Source organism: Pelmatolapia mariae, linkage group LG20, assembly GCF_036321145.2.
Source record: "Pelmatolapia mariae isolate MD_Pm_ZW linkage group LG20, Pm_UMD_F_2, whole genome shotgun sequence".
Taxonomy (NCBI): domain Eukaryota; kingdom Metazoa; phylum Chordata; class Actinopteri; order Cichliformes; family Cichlidae; genus Pelmatolapia; species Pelmatolapia mariae.
In genome coordinates this window covers 2,893,859-2,915,911 of record NC_086244.1, presented here as the reverse complement: position 1 = coordinate 2,915,911, position 22,053 = coordinate 2,893,859, and the positions used below count along the sequence as shown (strand labels likewise).

At 42.2% G+C, this 22,053-nt stretch overlaps 1 protein-coding gene across 1 annotated transcript in view; it reads right to left on the bottom strand.

The window, feature by feature from the left end:
- The window catches only part of LOC134618612 (uncharacterized), a 28,531-nt gene extending 8,730 nt beyond the window's left edge, over positions 1–19,801 (bottom strand). Inside the window, exons 1-5 of the mRNA XM_063464084.1 lie at positions 19,215–19,801; positions 3,115–3,347; positions 1,424–1,610; positions 1,091–1,186; positions 401–908 (exon numbers count right to left, since the gene is read on the bottom strand). Of these exons, the coding sequence (XP_063320154.1) occupies positions 401–908; positions 1,091–1,186; positions 1,424–1,610; positions 3,115–3,347; positions 19,215–19,241 (1,051 nt within the window). The 5' untranslated portion in view covers positions 19,242–19,801. The remainder of the gene's footprint in view (positions 1–400; positions 909–1,090; positions 1,187–1,423; positions 1,611–3,114; positions 3,348–19,214) is intronic.
- Between the last annotated feature and the right edge of the window lie 2,252 nt (positions 19,802–22,053).

The following is a 22,053-nucleotide window of genomic DNA, read 5'->3' as shown; positions in this document are numbered from 1 at the left end:
TACGTGAAGAAATCCATCTATAGAGACAAAAACTCTACCCAGCTGTTAACCTACCTTTGTGATGCTGTAGAGTTGGGCATTTTAACATGAGCTGTTGGAGCCAGCCTCGAGTGATCATTTAAGGAACTGAAGCTTTGTCCCTGCCTTAATTTGCAGATGCAAATTTAGCTATTTGATTGGAGGGTGTAAACCTGAAAATTCTGTATTGATGTAGTTATGTTTTTCAGGAAAACAGGGATAAGAAGAAAAGACACCCGACGCTAAAGTCACTTTGACCTCTGGTTAGACTGTGATGAAGCCATAGCTCAAAACTTTGACAGATCAGACATAGGTGTGGACAGACAAATTAAAATGACTAAAAGTGGAGATTTTCACAATTATTTTACTGTGTTTTACTAACCGATAGAGGGTGAGGGTGGTGAACGGTGACGAGGTAAAGTGGGACTCCTCTCAGCTCTGTGGAAGTGAACTGTTGTGGTCGTGCTGTTACCCACAGAGCAATGGGATGCTTGTGGTACTCCAGGTTGGGTCATCGGAGTCGTCTCAGGAATCGACTCCAAATCCCAGCGTCCTCTCTGCTCACGAGGGGAGTGGCCTGAGCGAAGATGGTGAGCTTGCCGGTGAGTGTGGCCTCCGTGAATCTTGTGTAGCCGTCTGTGCTCCCCAGTGCTGACACTGTGGAAGCCTGAGTCGCTGGGTTCGGAGGAGATTAGGGACTCGGAGGAAGAGGAGGATCCTTGAGAGGAAGGGGTGTGGCCAGGCAGTGATGACATGGCATCTGTCTCAGCTTCGGAGAGCGCTATCCGGTTGTGTGGGCTGTCGGGGCCACAGCCTAACCCGCTGTCAAGCTCACTGAGGGGAAGGTAGCCAAGAGGACGTTCAGACCTCCAGGGCTGACGATAGTCCGACTAAAGAGAAAATAAAAGAGAATTTAAACTGAGTTTTTTTCAATTCAAACTGCAAAATATGCTCCAAATGCTCCATAACTGCAAAATTTACTAATAAAAAATGGAATAGTTAGAGAAACAGTATAACAGAGATAGGGATAGGTCTGAGAAGAGGGCATAGACTTGATACTGAAACCAGTTACCTGTCTGGGAAAATTTTTCAGGTCCACCTCTTCTGCACCGTAACAGCCAATCAGACAGCTCTCAGAGTTAGGCTGGTAGTGCAACATTTCTTGGCCCTGAAATAGAAACAAAGGTGAGAAAAGAAACTAGTGTGTCTTCATTGGAGAGGGTCATGAGTTAACTTTAGTGCTGAAAGTCTCCCAGACGTGACCTTGAAGAGGAGTTCAGTCAGGTGTTTTTAAGGGCCGATTTATTGAACAATCTGGAAAGATCGCACCTAGTGTCATATTTTAGACGAACACACTCAAGTGATATTTCAGAATAAAATGGTGTTGTAAACAAAAACTAATTACCCGGTAGTCCAGTCTGTCCAGGTGGTCTAAGCTGTAGGACACACTGGGCAGGTAGTTGTTGCCTGGGTGCTGGTCATTTGATGATCTGGGGAGGTATCCATTGGGCGGGTAGGCATCAGGTGGCATCATCATGTGACCATTGGGAGAGTATAGGTCAGGTGACACAGTCATGTGACCATAATAAGGCCTGTGTAGTGAAAGAGATCAGGTCACTTTATATTTTATGAGGAAATGATTCAATATGAATGTAGGACGCTCCAGTAAAAGTGTCATATATACCTGCTTAAATAAAAACAATATATATATAGTCTTCATGTTCTAAACAGACAGGTGCTTCAGGAGAACAACCTTCCATGGCCATGAGAGAGACACTCGATGGAGCATCATGCTGACCTTGCAAACTCAATTTGCCCTAAACCCTCAAGTAAAAAAGACACATTGTCCTTCAATCTGACATATCATGCAAACAGAGGCATATGATTTATTTTGGTGTTTTTCATTGCAGTCGTTACATGTCACCTCATCCCCAAACCTTTTCTAAAAGTCTTTATGATACTTCTCATCCTTGATCCCGAACCCACATTCTCTGCTTTGTGGTGAAAGTTTACTCTAGTTGTCCGTGTAGGTTCTCAGTCATCCAGGTCATGGTAAACTAAGGAGCTTGGAATGAAAAGCAACTGGATGTTTCATCTCTCATCTGAAAAGCTTCTTCAGTTCTAAGACCAAATGGTGGAGAGTCCCAGATTTTAAGCCCTAGTGGGAGATCTCCCTTGAGAGGCTCGTTGACCCATTAACTGATCATAAGGTGTGAAAAAGGGTGTGGCTAATTATCAGCAGAGACTTCAGGTGAAACCATTATCAGGGTGAGTGGGTGTTAAGTCGCCTGGGAAGGGATCTCGAAATTGGATTATAGGTGGCAGACTGTTGGTGTCGTAAGCCACGCCCTTCTGTTCAAGGATGGCCGTCGTTCAGATGGTTTCTTTCAACTAAGCCATCCATGTCCACTGCTGGGAAGGCCTTCCACACCATGTATAAATTTATTCTTAGAGTTCCGATAGATATCTACAACCAGATTAGTTTTATTTCCTTGAGAATAACAAAAAGATATCTACCCATTTGTTTTCAATTTGATATCTATTTGTGAAAATGTGATACAAAATATCCAACTGTCTGCCACCTACAATCCAGTTTCGAGATCCCTTCCCAGGCGCCTTAACTTCCACTCACATCTTGTGTCTGTTGGTCTCAATAAGTTACATGATAGCGTGACGCAGGAACTCACAATGGTTTCACCTGAAACCTCTGCTGATAATGACTCGGATAAGAGGTGAAAACATCTTCAAGAAACGTAAAGAAGTTCATTTCCAATTTTCTTAGTTTAGCTTCAAACTTTCAACTCATCCTTCTGCCATCTTTCAGTCCTACGGCCAACATCTCATCCAGTTTGCAAACACCTTATTCCCAAATCGGACCTAGGTTCCAAACTTTGCACCATTTAATTCTTTTCCTTCTCTATAAAAGTCTCTCATACTGTGAAAAACACAAATTTCTCTATTGTCATGAACGTATGGGGTTGGGGTGCTGACTTGGTTATCAAGTCAGATCTTGGCTCCTTAAAAGTAAAGAAAACTGAAATGTTTTTTACTTAAATCACAAAAATGACGCTGTCAGAATACGACAGAAGTACGTACCCTGCAGTGTAGCCGTCTCCCTGACTTTCCTCTCCCTCCATCAGCCCCATGGCTCTCAGGGCCTCCCAGTGTCTCTCGGTGGGGACGCTGCACTCAATTGCACAATGGGACCTTCGCCTCCTGTGACCATGCCCCCTTTTAGCTTCGACCTGCACAGCGACCGGCTGGCCATACTCGTCCACGTAGTGAAGCTCCTCTCGGTGTCGGTGGTGAGCAGGTTCACGAGTTTTAGCCTAAAGACCAAAAAAACGATGAAAGCTAAAGCACTGGGGTTTTTGTTGTTGTTGCAAGCTTAAGAAAAATTGAAAATGAACATCAGCAATTTGGTTCCTTCTATAAACCATTATTTATATTTTCAACCACCTGAGGTTTCTGCTGTGAAACATCACAGTATTTCGTGGAGTATTGATAAAGCAGATAGGCATCATAAAGGACATCTCAGGCCCTCCAAGGACATCTCAGGCCCTCCAAGGTTTGGAGGCCCATCTCCCCCCACCACTTCCCCTGCCGGTGGCGGACGCCCTCAGACATCGGTGCGTTGGTGGTTCTCTGTCTCCGGGGGTGGGTGCCCAGGTACCCACCGGCTCACTCCTTGGCGGCTGCTTATTGGGGCCTGGAGCCTGGGGCTCGCTCGGGCCACTTTGGGGATGGGGTGCCCTCGGCCTCACGGCCCGGGGCTCGGCCACTCAGGCACAGCTGGCTGCCGGCGGAGCTCACGGGCACGTCACTGCAACCCCCCCTGGCTTCTGCTCCGCGGCTGCTGAGTGACCCCTCATCTGGGACTCTCCTCAGCTCTTTCTGGGACAGTGGCGCGGCTGCCCCTCTGTTGGTCTTCCTTGGTCTCTTGTGTTCTGGGGGCCTCTGGATGTCTGGAGTCTTGATCTCCTCCATACCTGCTTCATGCCCTGGAGGTCGGGGCAGTGGCCCCCCACACCCTCTAGCAGATCATTACATTAAGGAACCTTTTAAAAACAAGCGCGTTCATGCTCACAGGTGTACACACGGGTGATCACACACACAAATTACACCCTTTTTGGCTCCTACCTCAAAGCACACTGTGCGCTGTCGATCTCACGTGCTGCACAATAATGTTTAATATTTAGTATTTACTGTCATATTCTCATATATCATTGTGATCTTGTTTATTACTCTCGTTTTCTTCTGCTTGCTTTCTTTTTTCTTTCTCAACAGGTGATCCAGGTGATCGATATATGTATTTTTTGTCTGCTTATTCTGTTGGTTTTTGTTTTTTGCCCTTTTTCCCCGTCCCTCTTCTCAGGTTTTTTTCTTTCCCTCTTTCTTTCTCCACATTCTCTCCTCCAGTCAAGTCTGTCCCGTATTCAGCAAGTGAAAATAAAATAAACAATAAAAAGTTGAATCAAATAGACCATTACGGCAAGGCTGGGATGGTCCATTTGGTAAAGTAAATCCGTTGGGCATCTTTCTTCGCCTTTAGACAATAATTCTGATGGCAAAAGATCCAAACGGGACAGGTTTAAAAAAAAAGAAAGAAAAAAAAAAAAAAAAAAAAAAAAAAAAGATAGGCATCATAAAGACACAGAGGCAAAGTGGGAGTTTGGCCTCCAATACAAGGTCAGTCAGTGCTTTTGATCCAACTGTTTGGCATGCCTGACTACAATTGCGTTACATAACGTGGCAAATGATTCACACTGTCTTTATATAAAAAAACGAGCCATTTTGCATAAGTTGGATAACAAAAGAGAAAAGTTTGGAACTGCTTGGAACAGCAGCAAAGTTTTTCCTTTAGTACTGTGTTTACTGTGTTTAATGTGAGTGTGTTTTTTTGATGGAAACAGATGTTTATTGAATATGAAGCCTCTGACCAATGACCCTCTATGACACCATCAGCTGTGTCTCAGAAGGCTCCATGCAGTATTCATGTGAAACTGGAATAGTTATTACACCAGACAAATAAAACCACTGGCGTGATGAATGGGTCGTGTAAACACACTGGTACTGGTGTCCAGGCTCCTGTGCATGTTCATGCTGATCTCGCTCTACCTCCAGGATGACCCTGCTTTCATATCTGTGGGATGCAGGTGAGCTCGGCTGATTGGTTGTTGTTTGTAGCTTGTTGCAGGCCTGACGCTTGAACGCTGGCTTCCCTCCAGCTTCTGTGGGCTCTCCTCTTTCCACCTCCAGCCAGCAAGCAAACTAGTCACTCAGCCTGTGTGTAGGATGTTAACTGATATCTGCCCAACAATGCAACAGTCCAGGTTTGGTAGAGGTGGGTGGCATCTCCATGTAATCCTCAATTTCTTCTATTTTGCTGAGTTAGGAGTTTATTCTTCTCTTTTATTTCATTAGGTATGTTTAGGTTGTACTCAGGGGTGGACTGAAGCAAAAATTCCTTCAGCGAGTTTGAGTCTATCCTCAGTCACACAGATTTCAGATTTTTATGCTAACCCTGCCTCTGTAGAGCTGTCAGGATATCACATTTTCCACATTTTCTCCAACAACCATGCAAACTCACTATGAATACACCAACAACACCGATGTTCAGAACAGTTAGCATATACCTTATAAACAGAGAATGTTAATGCAGGCTGCATTAACACAACTGTGTATGTCTTTGGATGCACGCGGTCTGTAGGTGATCGTGACAGAGTTGTGCTGAATTTAAATGCCCTGAAACTAAACTAAAAACACAGAAAGTCGAGAAGGAAAAAACACCTCTCCCTCTACTGCATGCTCATCTTTTCTCTTTTCTTTCCCTTCAAGTTTAAAAGCGGATAACTGCCTGTCCCTGACCCTGGTTCTACTAAAGATCTCCTGTTAAAAGAAAGTTCTTCCTCCCCACCAGCTGCTGGCTCACAGGAGATCCAATCATTATAAATCAGTCCTATTTTATTTTGTAATCTTTGATTCCTGAGTATTCTTGTATTATTCCTAGTAGTATTCCTTTGACAGTTTTCCCTTAATTTTTTCAGCCCTGCCATCACCTCTTTAATTAGCCACACCTGTTCTCAGTCAGCCAATCAGCTGTGTACGTTCTCCCCCTGCTTCTCTTTGTTCCTTTGCCCGATCCCCTCATCTTTTTTAAGGTTTGGTTTTCCAGCAGTTCCCGGTGCTTTAAGCATTCCTCGTGTTCCTGATGATCTACTTGTGCACGGCCTTTTTGGACTCTCTCTTTTGCCTGCCTCCTTGCTGGAATTGTTTGCTCTGCTAGCTGACCCGTGCACGACCTCTGCCTGGTCAAAGAATTTTAGTCTCTTTGCCTCCGGGGTCTTGCATTTGGCTCCTCTGCTCAGCGAGCCCTGCACTAACAGTGTCGGGTACCTCGATATATAAAGCCCCTTGAGATGACTTTTCTCTATATGGATACAAATGAATTCACACAGTAAAAAACAAAAAGATTTGCCTCTGTTGTTTTAATGATGCTATTAAGAAAAACTGTGAAAATCAACAAGTAATGCTGTAAACTATTAAACGCTTCCCTAAATAAAGAAGTGTTAGACGTGAAAGGCTGAATGATGGAGAGTTCAATAGAACTGAAACCAGCATAACGGAGGTCTGAGTTTATAAATGGAACGAAGACGAGTTCACTGAAAAATCGAGAAAGATTTCAGTTGAGTGACTCACATACAAATAAGGCCAGCTGCACCAGAGACGCACGATAAACACTGAGACGCCAGACTGGGAAGATTTGAGATAATAATGAAAAAGCTTCTACTCAGTAAATATTCTCTGCTGCTCGTTTCTGAAGGAGAAACATTGGCTGAGATTTTATTTAGCTAGACCTCGAAAATAACACAAGTCTGGAGATCAGGCTGATCACAATATCTCATTTTTACAAATTAATTAATGAAGATATGATTTTGAAAAATAACAGCAACAATGTTATCAGTCAAATCAAGGTTTAACTTTAATTTAGGATAAAAATGAGACCTGATCATACAGATTTTAAATATGAGAAGTTTCTTTATTAATTCCCAATTATTTAATTTAGAATGTGCCTACTTTACCCTTTTTTCAGTGCTGTATACCATTTTATTTATTAAAATACAACAAATAAGATCAAGCAAGCTCACTCTGTCCAGAGTGGATCGTTCTGTCCAGTCAGAGCATAAACGGACCACTCACGCTCCGAAGGACAGTCAGTCATTAGGTCGGCTCAAGCCAAGTGATAACAAAACTCCCGTGTAACGGTGCAGCCTTGTGTTGGAACGTCACATGTGAAAGTTAAGATGCAGCGAAGTTACAGAGAGGCGGCACGATCTAGGTCAGGATTCAGCCCCCCGTAACCTCTGGACCAGCACTGGAGTCTTTACTCTCTCAGTACAAGGCCTGAGGTCTCACACACACACACACACACACACACACACACACACACACAGGGACACAAAACACTGGCACAGATATTAACACAGAATCAGAACCACATGCACACATAAACAACATACAGGTTCATACATGTGGAAACCTGCTTCCCAGAACACCCCTGCCCCTCCTACACACACACACACACACACAACCACACGCACACACACACACACAACCACACGCACACACACACACACACAGGCTCACAGAGCAGTCAGAGAGTGATGTGCTGTACCCTGGAGAAGTGTGTCGCGCTCCACTGCACTTTGACAGTAACACAGACTGATCTCTCTGCCCTCCCTTCATCTATCCGTCGCTCTCTGCTGTTTGTGATGCTTTGACTCAGTTTTCAGTCTCAAAGTGCAAAACTCTGCAGAATGCAGACATTCGTCATTCTCAGCACAAAATCACAGTTAGCATGCAACAAGAGAAAACAAGTGTCACATGAGGAAAGCTTGGTGAATCTGGGTCCACCAAACAGAGTTTGATCATCAGAGCGCGAGTCACTGCAATTCAAAATGTCAAACTAGGCTATAAAGATAAAAATAAGTCTGATACTCAGCCTGCTGTCTTTTAAAGTAGATGATACAAAAGAGTCAAATTTATTTATACAGCATCTTTCATACAAAAGCTGCTCAACGTTCAAAGACAAAAAGATAAAAGCATTAGGACAAAACAAAAATGCAATAAATACAAAAAAGTTTATATTTTATGTAAAAGCTACAGAAAAAAGGTTTTAATCCTGATTTAAAATAACTAATAGACTCTGTGTTTTATTCCACAAACGTATGTTACTCTCATTGAGTAACAAATTACGTTACAAACTACATTTTGAGGCATGTATTCTGTAATCTGTAGTGGAATACATTGTAAAAGTAACCTTCCCAACACTGAGCATAACTATGCTCCATAATCTGAGTTAAAGAAAGCATATAAATATTACAAGGAAGCGGTCCGAGAACAGAACCCTGAGGAACCCACACGTAACAAATAACAAATTCACTCAGAACAATCTTCTCAGTGTTTTTCAGTCTGGATTCTGACCCCATCGTACCACTGACACCACTCTTATCAAAGTTTTATTCAGCGTAATAGTGATGCATCAAAAGTTACAGTCTTAGTAGTGCTTCATCTCAGTGCTGCATTTAATATGGGTGATCATAATATACTGCTTGATAGGCTGGAGAAAGCGGTGGGACTCTCAGGAACTGTGCTTAATTGGTTTGAATTTTATTTGACAAATATTTTTGTCATTTTGCAACCATAATTCTGACCAAATAAAGGTTACGTGTGAGTTCTCTCAGCTTTTGGTGCAATGCTCAGCCCCATTCATTGATGATCGATTATCCAAATCTTCAGGATGGGATGCTGAATCTTACATTGATGCTACAAATCTGTTCTGTAACTTCACGGCCTGTTCGCTGATAGGTTTATTCTTTGTTTGCTTAAATACTGAAATGAACATAAAGCACCAAAGGTCAAAGATCACTCAGTCTGCTCTTCAAGTCGATTCATTCGTCTACATGACAACATCCACTGTGCTCGCAGTGGCCGAGACTTTCTATTGAGGAAATATCTGTGACATAAGTCCAGTATTATTAACAGCTTATTGGCACATAAACCATAAAGTGCAACACACACATTTCCCCCGATTTTTCCCGTTTCTTTAAGACCATGCATCCCAGCTGTTTCCCCGGGAATCTCCCAGAATCTCTGACTTTTTTTTTTGAATAATTGGTAAACACATATTAGTAAGTTTTACGTGTTTGTCGTGTTGCCAGAAACACAGTCCACACACTAAATACAGTTTATACCCATCTGTCAGTGCAACCTGGCAACACACAACCCGGTTCATTTGTGCTGCTGGTCTCAGGAACACCACTGTTGTTTGCTCGATTAAACAAAGGCGAACTGAGCATGTGTTTCTGCCTTTGGTATAGTTTGAAAGATATTAATCAAGCCAAACGTCTGGCATTAAAAACTCGTAACTGAAATATGGTAAAAAGACAATATAACTTTATAAACATTCATTAACATAAATTTTCATTAAAATATCCACGCTGGACAGCTAAAAATGGCTGTGACTCGTCTGTGGTTGGAAAGAGGCGGGTGTGCAGAGCCAGTCAGCAAAATACAACAATGAAAAACAAAGATGCTGCAAAATCAAACGATTTGGACAGCAGGAAAATCATTTCACACATCACTGATGTCCTGTCCCATATTGTTTTCATTTTACAAGTATTATTATATATGAAGTCACATGTCAAGTGCCTTAAGGACACGCTATGAGAATTAGCCTGGGACAAACACTTTCCACAGCTTTAGTGCTAAGACTTAGCATCAGTTTTCTATTTCAGGTAAACATTGCAAAGCTGCTGCCAGATACTCATATCTGCTATTTAGTCACACTGATTAAATATCAGAGTTTTAAATTGCTCCAAAAAGGCACCAACAACACAAACACAGCTGGAAAGAGACTCCAGCTGAGCCGAGGTCTGTCAGACAGCTCAGATAGAGCCGATTTCCCTTCTAAGTCCAGAAAGAGTAAACAAAAAAAAACCTTCCAACATACCCAGAACCAAAACTGTGTTTTGTAGCAGGAGACCAACATGTTAATTTGGGCATTTCAACAGGGGAGTCGGTGTGACCTACTCACGTTTTGGATAAACAGGTAAGTTTCATAGTGATGACGGACATCATGTTTTTAATCATTTACACTTTCGTGGTAGCCTGACTTTCTCAGTCAGTAAAAATAGGACCAAACGTCTGACTGACAGCAGACTGATTTCTCAGGTTGTTAACGAACCATCAAACCACTGATGCTCACACCTAACGTCAGTCTGAGTTTCTGTGACATCACAAAACTGGAACTCTTTATTCAGATTTGTAAGAGCCTGATGTTGTTGGCTAATGTGCTGCATATCAACGTACATCATTTAATGTAGTGTTAAAACCATCAAAAATAAACTTGTGCTTTCTTCTTTTAAAGAAAAAAGTTTAAACGACATCTTGCTGAACCCAAAATAAAGCACATGTAAGGCTTCACAGTAACATATACATGCTGCTGATAAGCTGAAGATCTGTAGTTGAGGTGGTGTTCGTCCTCTGACTATTCAGCCTGACAGATGCAGAAATGCTCAGGAGGAAAATAGATCGTGAGCTCTGTGATTTGGGTGAAGTGGGAAGTGAGTCACATTTTCTTTTGTATCGTACACACAAAGAAGGTCGTTTTTTATGAAATGATTGGACAAAACCCTGAAATGTTCTGGTACGAACATGGAGGCTTTATCTGAATGCATCTAAATTTGTTATCATGTGATTTATCTCAGTTATAATTATCAGAATCCATGTTTGATCAGTGATTTGTGAATTATGCCGTTGACACAGTGTACTGTGCAGCCACGGGGAGGACAGAGCAGCAGCACCACTCTTTTATGTCAAACTGTCAGTCTCTGTACAGTCACATGCAACGCCCTGCTTTGCTGCCTTAAATTCCTCAGATCACGCACAAAGCGTGGCCTTCTGCTCTGTTTTGTGTTACAGCGCTGTCAGCACAGACAGGTCAAACATTTACATGCAGCTTTAGGGGCCATGAAAGAAGATCCCTGCTGATCGTCTCCAAGAGAAACCTTGAGCTTTCACCTGGCAAGCAAGCAGAGAGTCAATATGGACCGATTCAGTCACAGCACCAGTGGGATGAAGTTGAAATGACATCCTGGGAACAATCATGTTGCTTCTTCTTCTTTTGGCTGCTCTCTTTAGGGCTCGCCACAGCATCCGTCTGACCCTATCCCCAGCACCCTCCTCTGTCACACCAAACCTCTGCACGTCCTCCTTCACAGCATTCATGAATCCTCTCTGGGGTCTTGCTCTTTTCCTCCTTCTCACATCTCCATAGTCAGCATCCTTTGTCCAATATATTCACTATGCCTCCTCTGCACTTGTCCTTGCCAGTGCCCTCTTTCCTAGACATCTCCACTTCCTCCTTACTGATCCTCTGTAGTTCATTGTCCTCCATCTGTCCTCTTACCTCGCTAATTTTCTGCATTCATCAGCTCCCATCTTCTAGACACACTCTCTTCACTCATTTGCACATGTCTATGGTTAACCACCCTAACCTGCTGCACATCCTTTCCAGCCTGATTTTCCTTCCTAGTCTTTTTCTTCTTTCTTAATGCCCAGTCTCACACACAGCTACTAAGCCTTTTCCTTTGCCACCTCTCTCTTTCCTGCATGCCTAGCCTCAAAGTACTCTGGTCAATCTCTTCATCTCCCTGGAGTAGTGTAGTTATTGATGGAAAATCTATTTAGGAAAAAATAACTACTGTATACACAAGACAAAATATTTTTGGATGGGCTCCACACAGGGATCTATAGGGGTCGTGAGACTGCACGAGTTAAGGACAGTAATCACCTCTTGTTGGCTCTTTTGATTGGATTTTTTGCTGATTGCTGATTGATACAGACTTTTATGGACAGACTGAAGCATTAGATTTGAATTATCTGGTACTGTTTTCTCATCGTTTAAATCTTATTAGCCTTGTCAGATATGGTGTTCCACAGGGGTCAGTTTCAGGCCCAGTCTTGTTCTCCTTATATATCCTCATATCCTCATAGAGCATGTAAGTGAGATGCATGGTTCAAGCTGTATTTCTTATGTTAATTACTTACAGATATATCAATGTCACTATCAGGCCATCTGACCGTGGTATGCCAAGTTGTCTTAAGGACTTCCTTTGCAAGGTCAACAATTAATTTCCTCCAACTAAACTCCGAAAAAATGAAATTGCTGACCACGAGTTTTGCCCCACGCCTGAACAGATTCTGGCATTAGCTGATTCCCTGAAGGTAAATTTCATGGCAGTTGTAAAAATATCCTAGTGATATGTACAAAATAAGATGTAACTAATGAAAGGATATAGACAACTGATGAAAGTTGCGAAAGTGTGTAATCATGTTGGTCTTGACTGTCATTTTGGTGATATATCAGCTCAGAAACTCAGAAATCCTCAGACTAAATGGAGGGAGATACTAAAACAGCATCAAAAAATGTGGCTCTCATTGGGCGTGCAGCACAACCAAAGTAGCAATCATAAATAAGGCATGACATTACCGGTGTCATTGGAGAATAGTTTCATGGTGTTCAAAAATCTCTAAATGTGGGCCTGTTTGATCATGCCAGGACAGTGAGAGGAAACCCCTTCTTCTTCCAGTACTGAAGAACAGCTACTCCTCAAATACTGTAGTGTAGTGCAAGGCTGCAGTGGAGGAGTCTACAATGTAGGTTGGTGCATGGATTATAATAGTTTGCAATTCTTTAGGTTGATGATGATGATAAAACTGTCGGTGCAGTGCAGCATCATTTTGTTCAGTTATACAACTCGTAGACTCAAAGTTGAAGGAAAAACCAGAAACATTATCAGTTCACATTCAGCGAAAATGCTGTGCCTTTTGAAAGATGTTGGCTGAAACTGTAAACTTTTAAGAAGAGGCTAAAAACTGGCTAAATAATGAGCACAGTTAATAATTATTAAATATACTGTCCAGCAAATATAGTGCTATATCAAAGCTGTTTACTGATCTGTTGAAAACTACAATTTATTGTGTATGTTTAACTAAATAGCACAAAACGTAATGTGTCATTAAGTTGAATGAGTTAACCTGGGACCTGAGAATGATCTATTACATAAAAACATGATATCAGACTAGCAATAAACTACATAGCCCACATTATAAAGAAATTAATACCTTATTTCTTGACAAATACATGTCAAGGAGTTGGCCATGTTACCAAGACCATAGAGTATTAATTTAAGTGGTTGAACGAATACATTTGTAGGGAAATATCAGCAGATGTAATTTTGCACATAAATTCATATATATATATAAAATATTTCATGAATCAGAAAAAATCCAGTAAAGCTATTTCTGAGCCAACATACAGTTTCACCTTTTTAAGTAGGGACCAGCGTAACTAACGCTTGCCCTGTCCTGCTAGACCTCAGGGGAGTGTTTGATACTGTTGACCACAATATTTTATTATTAAAGGTAAAGAGTCCTCTTCACACACTGAGGTTAATTATGGAGTTCCACAGGGTTCAGTGCTAGGACCAATTCTGTTTACATTATACATGCTTCCCTTAGGCAGTATCATCAGAAGACATAGCATACATTTACACTGCTATGCAGATGACACCCAGCTCTATCTATCCATGAAGCCAGATAACACACACCAATTAGTTAAACTGCAGGAATGTCTTAAAGACATAAAGACCTGGATGGCTGCTAACTTTCTGCTTCTTAATTCAGATCAAACTGAGGTTATTGTACTCGGCCCTGAAAATCTTAGGCACATGGTGTCTAGCTAGATATTCACTCTGGACGGCATTACCTTGCCCTATAGTAACCCTGTGAGTGCTGCAGCAAGAGTCCTGACAGGGACTAGAAAGAGAGAGCAGATTTCTCCTGTATTGGCTTCCCTTCATTGGCTTCCTGTTAAATCCAGAATTCAAAATCCTGCTCCTCACATACAAGGTCTTAAATAATCAGGCCCCATCTTATCTTAATAATATTAAAGTCATGGAAAGGATTTTCACGTGATCAAATAGTTTAATTTAGCATTATGCAATTCTGTTTTTCCAACTTAATTAATGATGAATCAGCTTATTCACTGCAGTTGATTGAGTTGATGCAAACCATGCAATTACGTTAGTCCAACAAAAGCACTTAATACTATTGGAAAGCTATTTATTAAAGTGGAAATCCTTCCCACAATTATTTTAAGTTCATTCAAAGAGTTATTCTTTGGAGTGTTCAACAAAGTTTAGAGTCTGGTTAAAATAAAACTTTAAAGAATGTATTAAAAAACTCACATACCTGTCACTACATCCTTCACTCACTATGTGTTTATATACCTCTCTGCATTTAATCATTGGTTGCTATTAATCTCTGGCTCTCTTCCACAGTGTGTCTTTTGTCTTGTCTACCTCCTCTCACCCCAACCGGTCGCAGCAGTTGCCCCTCCCTGAGCCTGGTTCTGCCCGAGGTTTCTTCCTGTTAAAAGGGAGTTTTTCCTTCCCACTGTCACCACGTGCCTGCTCACACAAGCTTGTCTGATTGTTGTCTCTGTAGGATCAGTATAGAGCACATTGAGCTGACTATTGTTGTGAGTTGATGCCATATAAATACAAATGAATTGAATTGAACTGTAATGTAACAGATTACTTTTAATTCCCCTTACTGGAGGTTTGATTCTTACAATCCAAGCGGGCTAATGAAAGAGGCACCGGTCTCCTTATTACAACAACTCGTGTTTTCCTCTCTGGTCTCTATTTAAAGTCTCGTGTAGACTGATATGTGTAGTGACTGTCTGTAAACACGCTGCATTTCATGTCTCATGTGTTCATGAAGTGCACTGATCAGGTCACCTCAGCAGGCATCAGCTTGAGTTATGACCTCCCTCCTCTGTTTGTCTCTGCCTGTTTTACTCTGTTGTTTCACTCTGTCAGAGATCCACTGGTCTCTGAACTGTGTGTGTGTGTGTGTGTGTGTGTGTGTGTGTGTGTGTGTGTGTGTGTGTGCGTGCTGCGCATCATCTGATAAGGTGTTTGTTTACATGCACCAGAGCGTCAGCGCATCGAGGAGAAAACCCTCTCCGACATGCGTACCCAGATAATCGTATGTTCCAGAGTTCTGAGATGAACATGAGCCAGAAAACATTCATGCTGCAGATTGTTCAGCTCTGCATGAAGGCGAGCCTTTAGATCATTGAGGCGTTCAGCCAGGAGATGTGGTGCTAAATGAAAACACGGCTAACTCGCTGACAGCAATTACTGAGATGTGGCTTCTTGCTACAACAGGCAGCGAGAAGGAAGGAGGAGTGCTCAGCCACCAAGACAAACGGGAACACTTTCCAAGAAAAACTCCCAGTGACGGCTGATCTGTGGAGCTGAAGCTGGAGCGCTCTTCATAATGTGTCCTTGTGCTGTTCAGGCTTTACGCGGATAATAGAGTGTTAAAAGCTTTTAAGAGAGTGATTTTCTTTTTTTCCCTCTTATACAGTGGTCACCAACGGAAGTCGCGGTTGGCAGGTTTTGGTTTAAGAAAAGAAAAAGATCTTTGTAGAGTCAGATAAGATGCTCCATATCTGTGAAGTCAGTTTATTAGAGGCACATAAAGAAGGAAAAACATGCTGACCTATATTCAGATCGCTGCCAACGAGCTCAAAACTAATTAGGGAAATTATGGGGTTAATTAACATAAGATTAAATATTTATTTTTCTGCAAAATGAAATAAAATAAATCCTCCATTTGTCTGGAATGATGGTTTAAGGTTTTGTGCAGAATTCTGATGGAAATATGGAGATCCTGAGACAAGAACATAAACGCTGGATGACTCATCAAAGTCCCTCACTGCTTCAGGAAGTCAAATGACAAACTTGATTTTTTTGTCACATGGGGGAAGCAGGGGCGTAATTTCCAGGAGGGTTAGGGGGGTTATGACCCCCCCCCCCCCCCCCAATAATCAGACCCACCCAATATAACCCCCCCAATAAAATTATGAATTATCTTGCATAAATAGGCTGTTGATTTTCTTTACTCGTTTCAGTTATTGTTTAATCATCTGGGAATTTACCCAGATTTATGTATTTATTTAGACAGAGATCTTGACCCCCCAATGTTCAGCACAAAGTTACGCAGATGGGAGGAAGAAAACAGCGAAAATCCAAATCTACAGTTACAGACTGTTCGAAATAACCAGCAAAAAATACTAAAGATTTCAAAACCAAACGCTGTGTGATAATAAAACAGATGCTTTAGGTGCGCAGGTGTATTTGTAGATCGACAGATGATGAGTGCATGGTCTAAACTTCTACTTTCACTTCATATTTGATGCAACATGATCTTTATCTTGTAAATAATGGCCCACAATCACGATCATGATTGCGTGATTTAGTGCAGGCCTGTTCCTTGGATTCCTTTTCTAACCCTCCTTAATCTTCATTTCTAGTTTCATGCTGCTAAAATGGGGATGCTTAGCATTTAACGAAAAATCTAACAAAAAGTGGAAACATCTGTACTCACTCCCAACGTCTCACATATGGACAGTTGATCAAGACCCGTCAGCATCACATTTTTATACAAATTGCACCACTTAACATAGTTTTTCTACAGGTAAACACTGTGAACGTCTTCTTGAACTTCATCAAACAGCGAGGAAAAAAACAAGCAAAACAAAGCTTGAGACATGAGCCACAGTCCCCCGGTTCCCTTTCTCCTGTGTAGGCTTTATGGCTCCTTTTACGCAGGAGCATTTGCTCAGATTTGATGTCATGCAAATGAGATTGGGTTTTAATTACTTGCTCTTTATGGCCCCTCAGGCTTGTGAAAAATAACCGTCTGATCTGAGTAGTCTGGGTGTCTCGTGCACATTCTTACATAGTGAGGATTAAGAGAAGATCTCTTACTGAAACATTCACAGCACTTCAGCTCACGTCTAGATTCTGGAAGTGCAACCAGCTCAAACGTTTTTCTGGGCTCGCAGATCAAATCAAAGATTAGCCTCGGAGTGTCAGGTCACGACATCTTCAGCAGACATCAGACCAACAGCTCTCTGAAGCTGTACTTGACCCATGCATGAAGTGCCTGATGAGACTGTTTGAAGTTAATACAGCACATTTCCAACCACAACTTCTCTGTCTGAATGCGCTGCTGACAAATACAAGACCACAAATTAATTTTGTTAATCAAGTTATTAAGTAACAACAATGAAAACACCACCAAACAGTCTACGGGCACACTAACAACAGGTTACACTTGTTTCTCCCTGGTTTTACAAACCTCTAATTAATAATGAATAAGTTCTCGTGTAAACACCACCATAATGGCTTTAAGTGAAGCACACATTTATACCATTGCATGTGTAAATATAACTTATTTATAGGAATGAAAAGAACAAAGCATGCGTCATTTCAGGACAAACACAGGACTGAGACGTTCTCTGCAGAGATGAGCTAACCTGCTGGACGGGCGACCTCAGCTGATCTCTGCAAATCAGGCCTTTGCTTCAGCAGCAGTGAGACTGAAGCCACTGTGGGTAAAATACTCATGACAGCCTGCTTGGAGTTTGTCAAACTGCATTTAAAGGACAAAGTGCAAAGAGATTTGTTGATTTGATGAGACACAAACTCCCAGGCGTCCAGGCACTGATCATCACTCAGTGAACCCACTGGTGCAGCTAAGCACGGTGGAGGCATCATCATGCTATAGGGGTGCGTCTCAGCAGCACAAACAGAGAGACCTGAGTGGGTTCACCTTTCAGTACCTCAGAGACCTGGAGTAAACCAACCAGACAACACTGGAGTGCCTTCAGCCGCAGTGCCACAGGTAAAGTCCAGACTTTAAACCCAGAGCATCAGTGCACCCAGCACAGGCAGCATTTTAAAGGTTTATGGAGCCATAGTTAACAGTTGGAAGTCCTGCTGTCAAACTTAGTATTAAGTTAAAGGTTAAGCTGCCATTCGGAGAAATTTGGCCAATGACATTACCCTGATTTATTAAACTTTTGATTCCACAGTGGTCCCGAATTTACAAAGACTTAAAACTGGCAATTAAAGAATAAAGTCTTCAGAGAAGTGTCTTGATGCATTCTCAATCATCCAGGAAAGTAAATCTCCAGAAGTTGATTCTGTTCATCTGGACGTAGCGTTTTGTGGGAGAAACGTTTCTGAAGGAACTGAAGGAACAATGGGCTGTGAGGTTTGACCTCCCAGCCCATTGTTCCTCAGTGGGCTGGTTTCAGTCATTCTGCAAATGTACTGTTTATAAGATTGGGGAAACCTGCAGTCAGCTGAGACTGAAGAAGTCACTTGGATGAGTGACGAAACGCTACGTCCAGATGAACAGAATCAACTTTTGGAAATCTTCAGAGAAGTGTTTTTGCAGCCACGGGCTTCACCCCCTGCTGACCATTAGAATACAAGGCACATCTACAGTAGCCTCAGTTTTTCATACTAAGGTTCTGAGGTTCTGTGAGGAGAATAAGATACACTTCTTAGAGGTTTACCCAAAATACTGGAAACTACCACGGCTGCTAGAGAAGCTTCTACAAAAGACTAAATTAGTTTTAGAATACTTTTTAAATAGCAAACAGGAGTGTTTGATTTTTACATAATATTAATAATAATAATTAATAATAATAATAGAATTGCAAAAAGCAAGAAACACTGACTGTGACTCATTGAAAAAGATGTGAGTGTAAAGTGAAGGGATGTGAATACTTTATGAATCCTGGACATGTGTGTGCAGCTCCCATCACTGTTTCTCACTCACTGCTTTTCTTTCTGCCTCCTCATCCTTTACAGAAACACACACACACACACACACACACACACACACACACACACACACACACACACACACACACACACACACACACACACACAGAGTCAGATAACAGCCTTTAGCCTTCAGTCATCAGAGCTTCTCTCTCAGCTATTGTCTGGGTTCATTCGTAATATCTGGGTTAGGGATTTGTGTACGTGTGCGTGTGAGCAGGAGTGTGTGTGTGTGCATACAGTAAAGGTGTGTGTCTACATCTCCACAGTGATATAACAGAGAGCAGGTCATCCCAGCAGCCATCACATTTACCCACCCTCCTCCTCCTCCTCGTTCTTCTCTCTTTCTCACCCCCCTCTTTGTTTATCACTCTCTCTCTCTCTCTCAGACCCAAAACACACCTGCAGAAGCTCACTCACCTTGGTCCGAGTGAGACGGCAACCCATTCTGCCTTTGCCCTCGGACAGGTCAGAGTTAGGAGGAGCAGAGAGGAGAAAATGGTGGGAAAATGGTGAGTATGACAGGAAAAGAAAAGGAATAAATAGGTTAGAAAGGAAGATGGAGAGATCAGATGAAAGAAACTGCAGAGGAGAGGAAGGAAAAGGGCAGAAGAGGGTTCAAAAGCATGAGAACGAAAGACAGCGAGAGAATAGAAAGAAAGAGAGAGAGAGAGAGAGTTTGTTGAGCCTCGTCCGCCCACCAGCTCACATCTCCAAACTCTGAAAACCCACAATCCCTGGCTAATCAGCTGTCCTCCTGTGCTGCTGAGGAAACTACAGCTCCCATGATGCTGCGGTGTAAACAGCAGCAGCAGCAGTCGGTGGGAAGCAGGTCCATCGCATCAAACCCCTCTCTCCTCAGGAATGAGAAATAATCATGGGCGAGCAAACTGCAGCAGGAGCAGCACAAAGCGGGAAGAGCGAGACAGAGAAGAATGAATGAAAGAGAGAGAGAGAGAGAGAGAGAGCGTACACGTAAAGAACAGAGCTGTCTTCATCTGACTGTTTCTTCCCTTTCTCTCTGTGTTCTTCTCTCTCTCTCTCTCTGCAGCTCGGCTCCTGCTGGCCAATCACAGTGGCTGGATGCAGGAGGAGGAAACATTTGCTCTGATTGGTCAAAGGAAGTGTCAGCTGAAGCATCCATTCAACGTTTTTCTCTCCCCTCTGCTCCTCTCTCTTTCTCTCGTTCTCTGTATTTTGTTGGTCTGTCCTTGTTTCACTCCCTCTTCTTCACACTGTGCTTTTTCTCTCATCCCCATCTGTCTCAGAAAGCCCACAGCATCGACTGTGTGTGTGTGTGTGTGTGTGTGTGTGTGTGTGTGTGTGTGTGTGTGTGTGTGTGTGTGTGGATATGTAACTCCACCAGACCCTTTTTAGCCTTCATAACTCACATGTTCGAGCTAGCACTGTGAAAATGAAAGTGCACTTTGATGGCCTGTAATATGGACGTTATTTAGCATGAAGGTACATTTTGCACAGCTTCATTTAGAATGTTAAAGTTGCTGTTAAAATAAAAGCTGGACAGAAAAAACAATCCAATCCCGTTTGAACACTACACCTTAATCTAAAAAATAATATATATATATATATATATATATATATATATATATATATATATATATATATATATAACCCAACATAATGGAGATCCTGGTACTCTGATCCCATGCTGCTATATTTGGCGATAGAAACATGGAATTTCTCTCTAGTGGGGAAGGCGTCATGATCAACCTTTCAGTCTAAGTTCAACATTTTAGTTTATTTTTTTGTTTGTAAGTTCTATTATAATTATTATCTAGTTTCAGATTTCCTGCTCTCCTGTGTTTCCTCTATTTGTCTCTTAAGTCTGTATTTCTTTGTTAGACCAGCTGTTACTTCCTGTTTTATTTTGTTACCCTCTCGTCTCGTTTCGTGTCTGCTCTGTTTAGTTTTGCTTGTATTTTCTGCTGTGTGTGATTTCCCCGCCTGTTTTCCCTACCCTGATCATTTCAGTGTATTACGAGCCTCAGTTTGTGGTAGTTTTCTCCTGTTTACTTTATGCACATTGTTTCTTGCCTGTTGTTGGATTTCAGTTTTATTAACTTTGTCTCCCAAATCTGGATATTGGATCTGATTTTTCCACTACATCTGACTGAAGGATCCTGAGCTAGTGTGTGGTTGAAAGATATCACCTACATATGATCAGAGTCTCCTATATGCACAGCTCGGGTTCTGGAACCAACTAATGACTGAGAGGTAAACAATACATGATACAATAAACACAAGTGACCAAGGAAAGACAACTTTTAATAGGTTTTACAATATCAGAAGTGCAAAAGGTCCAGACACAGACATCACAACAAACAGGAGGACCAGACTATTTCTACACTGAGACGCTGACTAAAAGTGAGACACAGGTGAATACAATCAAATTAAGCAAAAAGGAAGAAATAAAACTTATGTGAGGCATAAAAGGAAACTAACTTAACTTAACCTAACTCAAAATAAAACAGGAAATAAACAAGTGAACTAATACGGACATAAATACTAATATGTCGGAGTAGAAAATGAAGTAGAAAACAGGAGAACCGAGATATTAACACAAACATGAGAGGGAGTGAGGAACAGCCTCAGAAACACAGATGAAACTAAAAACTAACAGACATAAAACACAGGAACTAAAATTCATCAAAACCATTAAAGGAAAAGAGCAAAGTCTCAGTGATCTCTCAATAAACACATTTTGCAATCTGCTAGAATAAAGAAAACCAAAGAGGAATGTCTAATGTTAAATCTATCAGTCTAATCCATTACAAGGGTAACAGACTGTGGCAGAGGTGTGGTTTATGGCTCTGCTGAAGGGACGGCGTCGTGGTGGTCATGTCAGACCCATAGCCTGCACAGCTGGTTCAATTGCTTATGCAGATGCTGGCGGCCATACACAGGGAGCAAGCAGTGGCGCAGAGGCAACAGCTGAACAGACTTCAGGGCCAGGCCGAGCACCAGATGCAGGTGCTGGTTGGGGTCACCGTCACCATCACCCCATCACCGCCCCCTCCTCTGCTGGAGGAGGGGGCGGTGATGGGGGAGGGCGCCCTGATGGGGGAGGGCGACAACCCACAGTTATTCCTGGAGACCATCCAAGCCATTTCAGAGCGTGCCAGTGTCCCACGGAGAATGGGCGCCATGGCTGCTGCTGCTCTCTGGGAACGCTCAGACAGCAACTCTGAGCTTGCCGCCAGCCTCGCCGGGGAGCTTTGGAGACATCTGATGGGACATT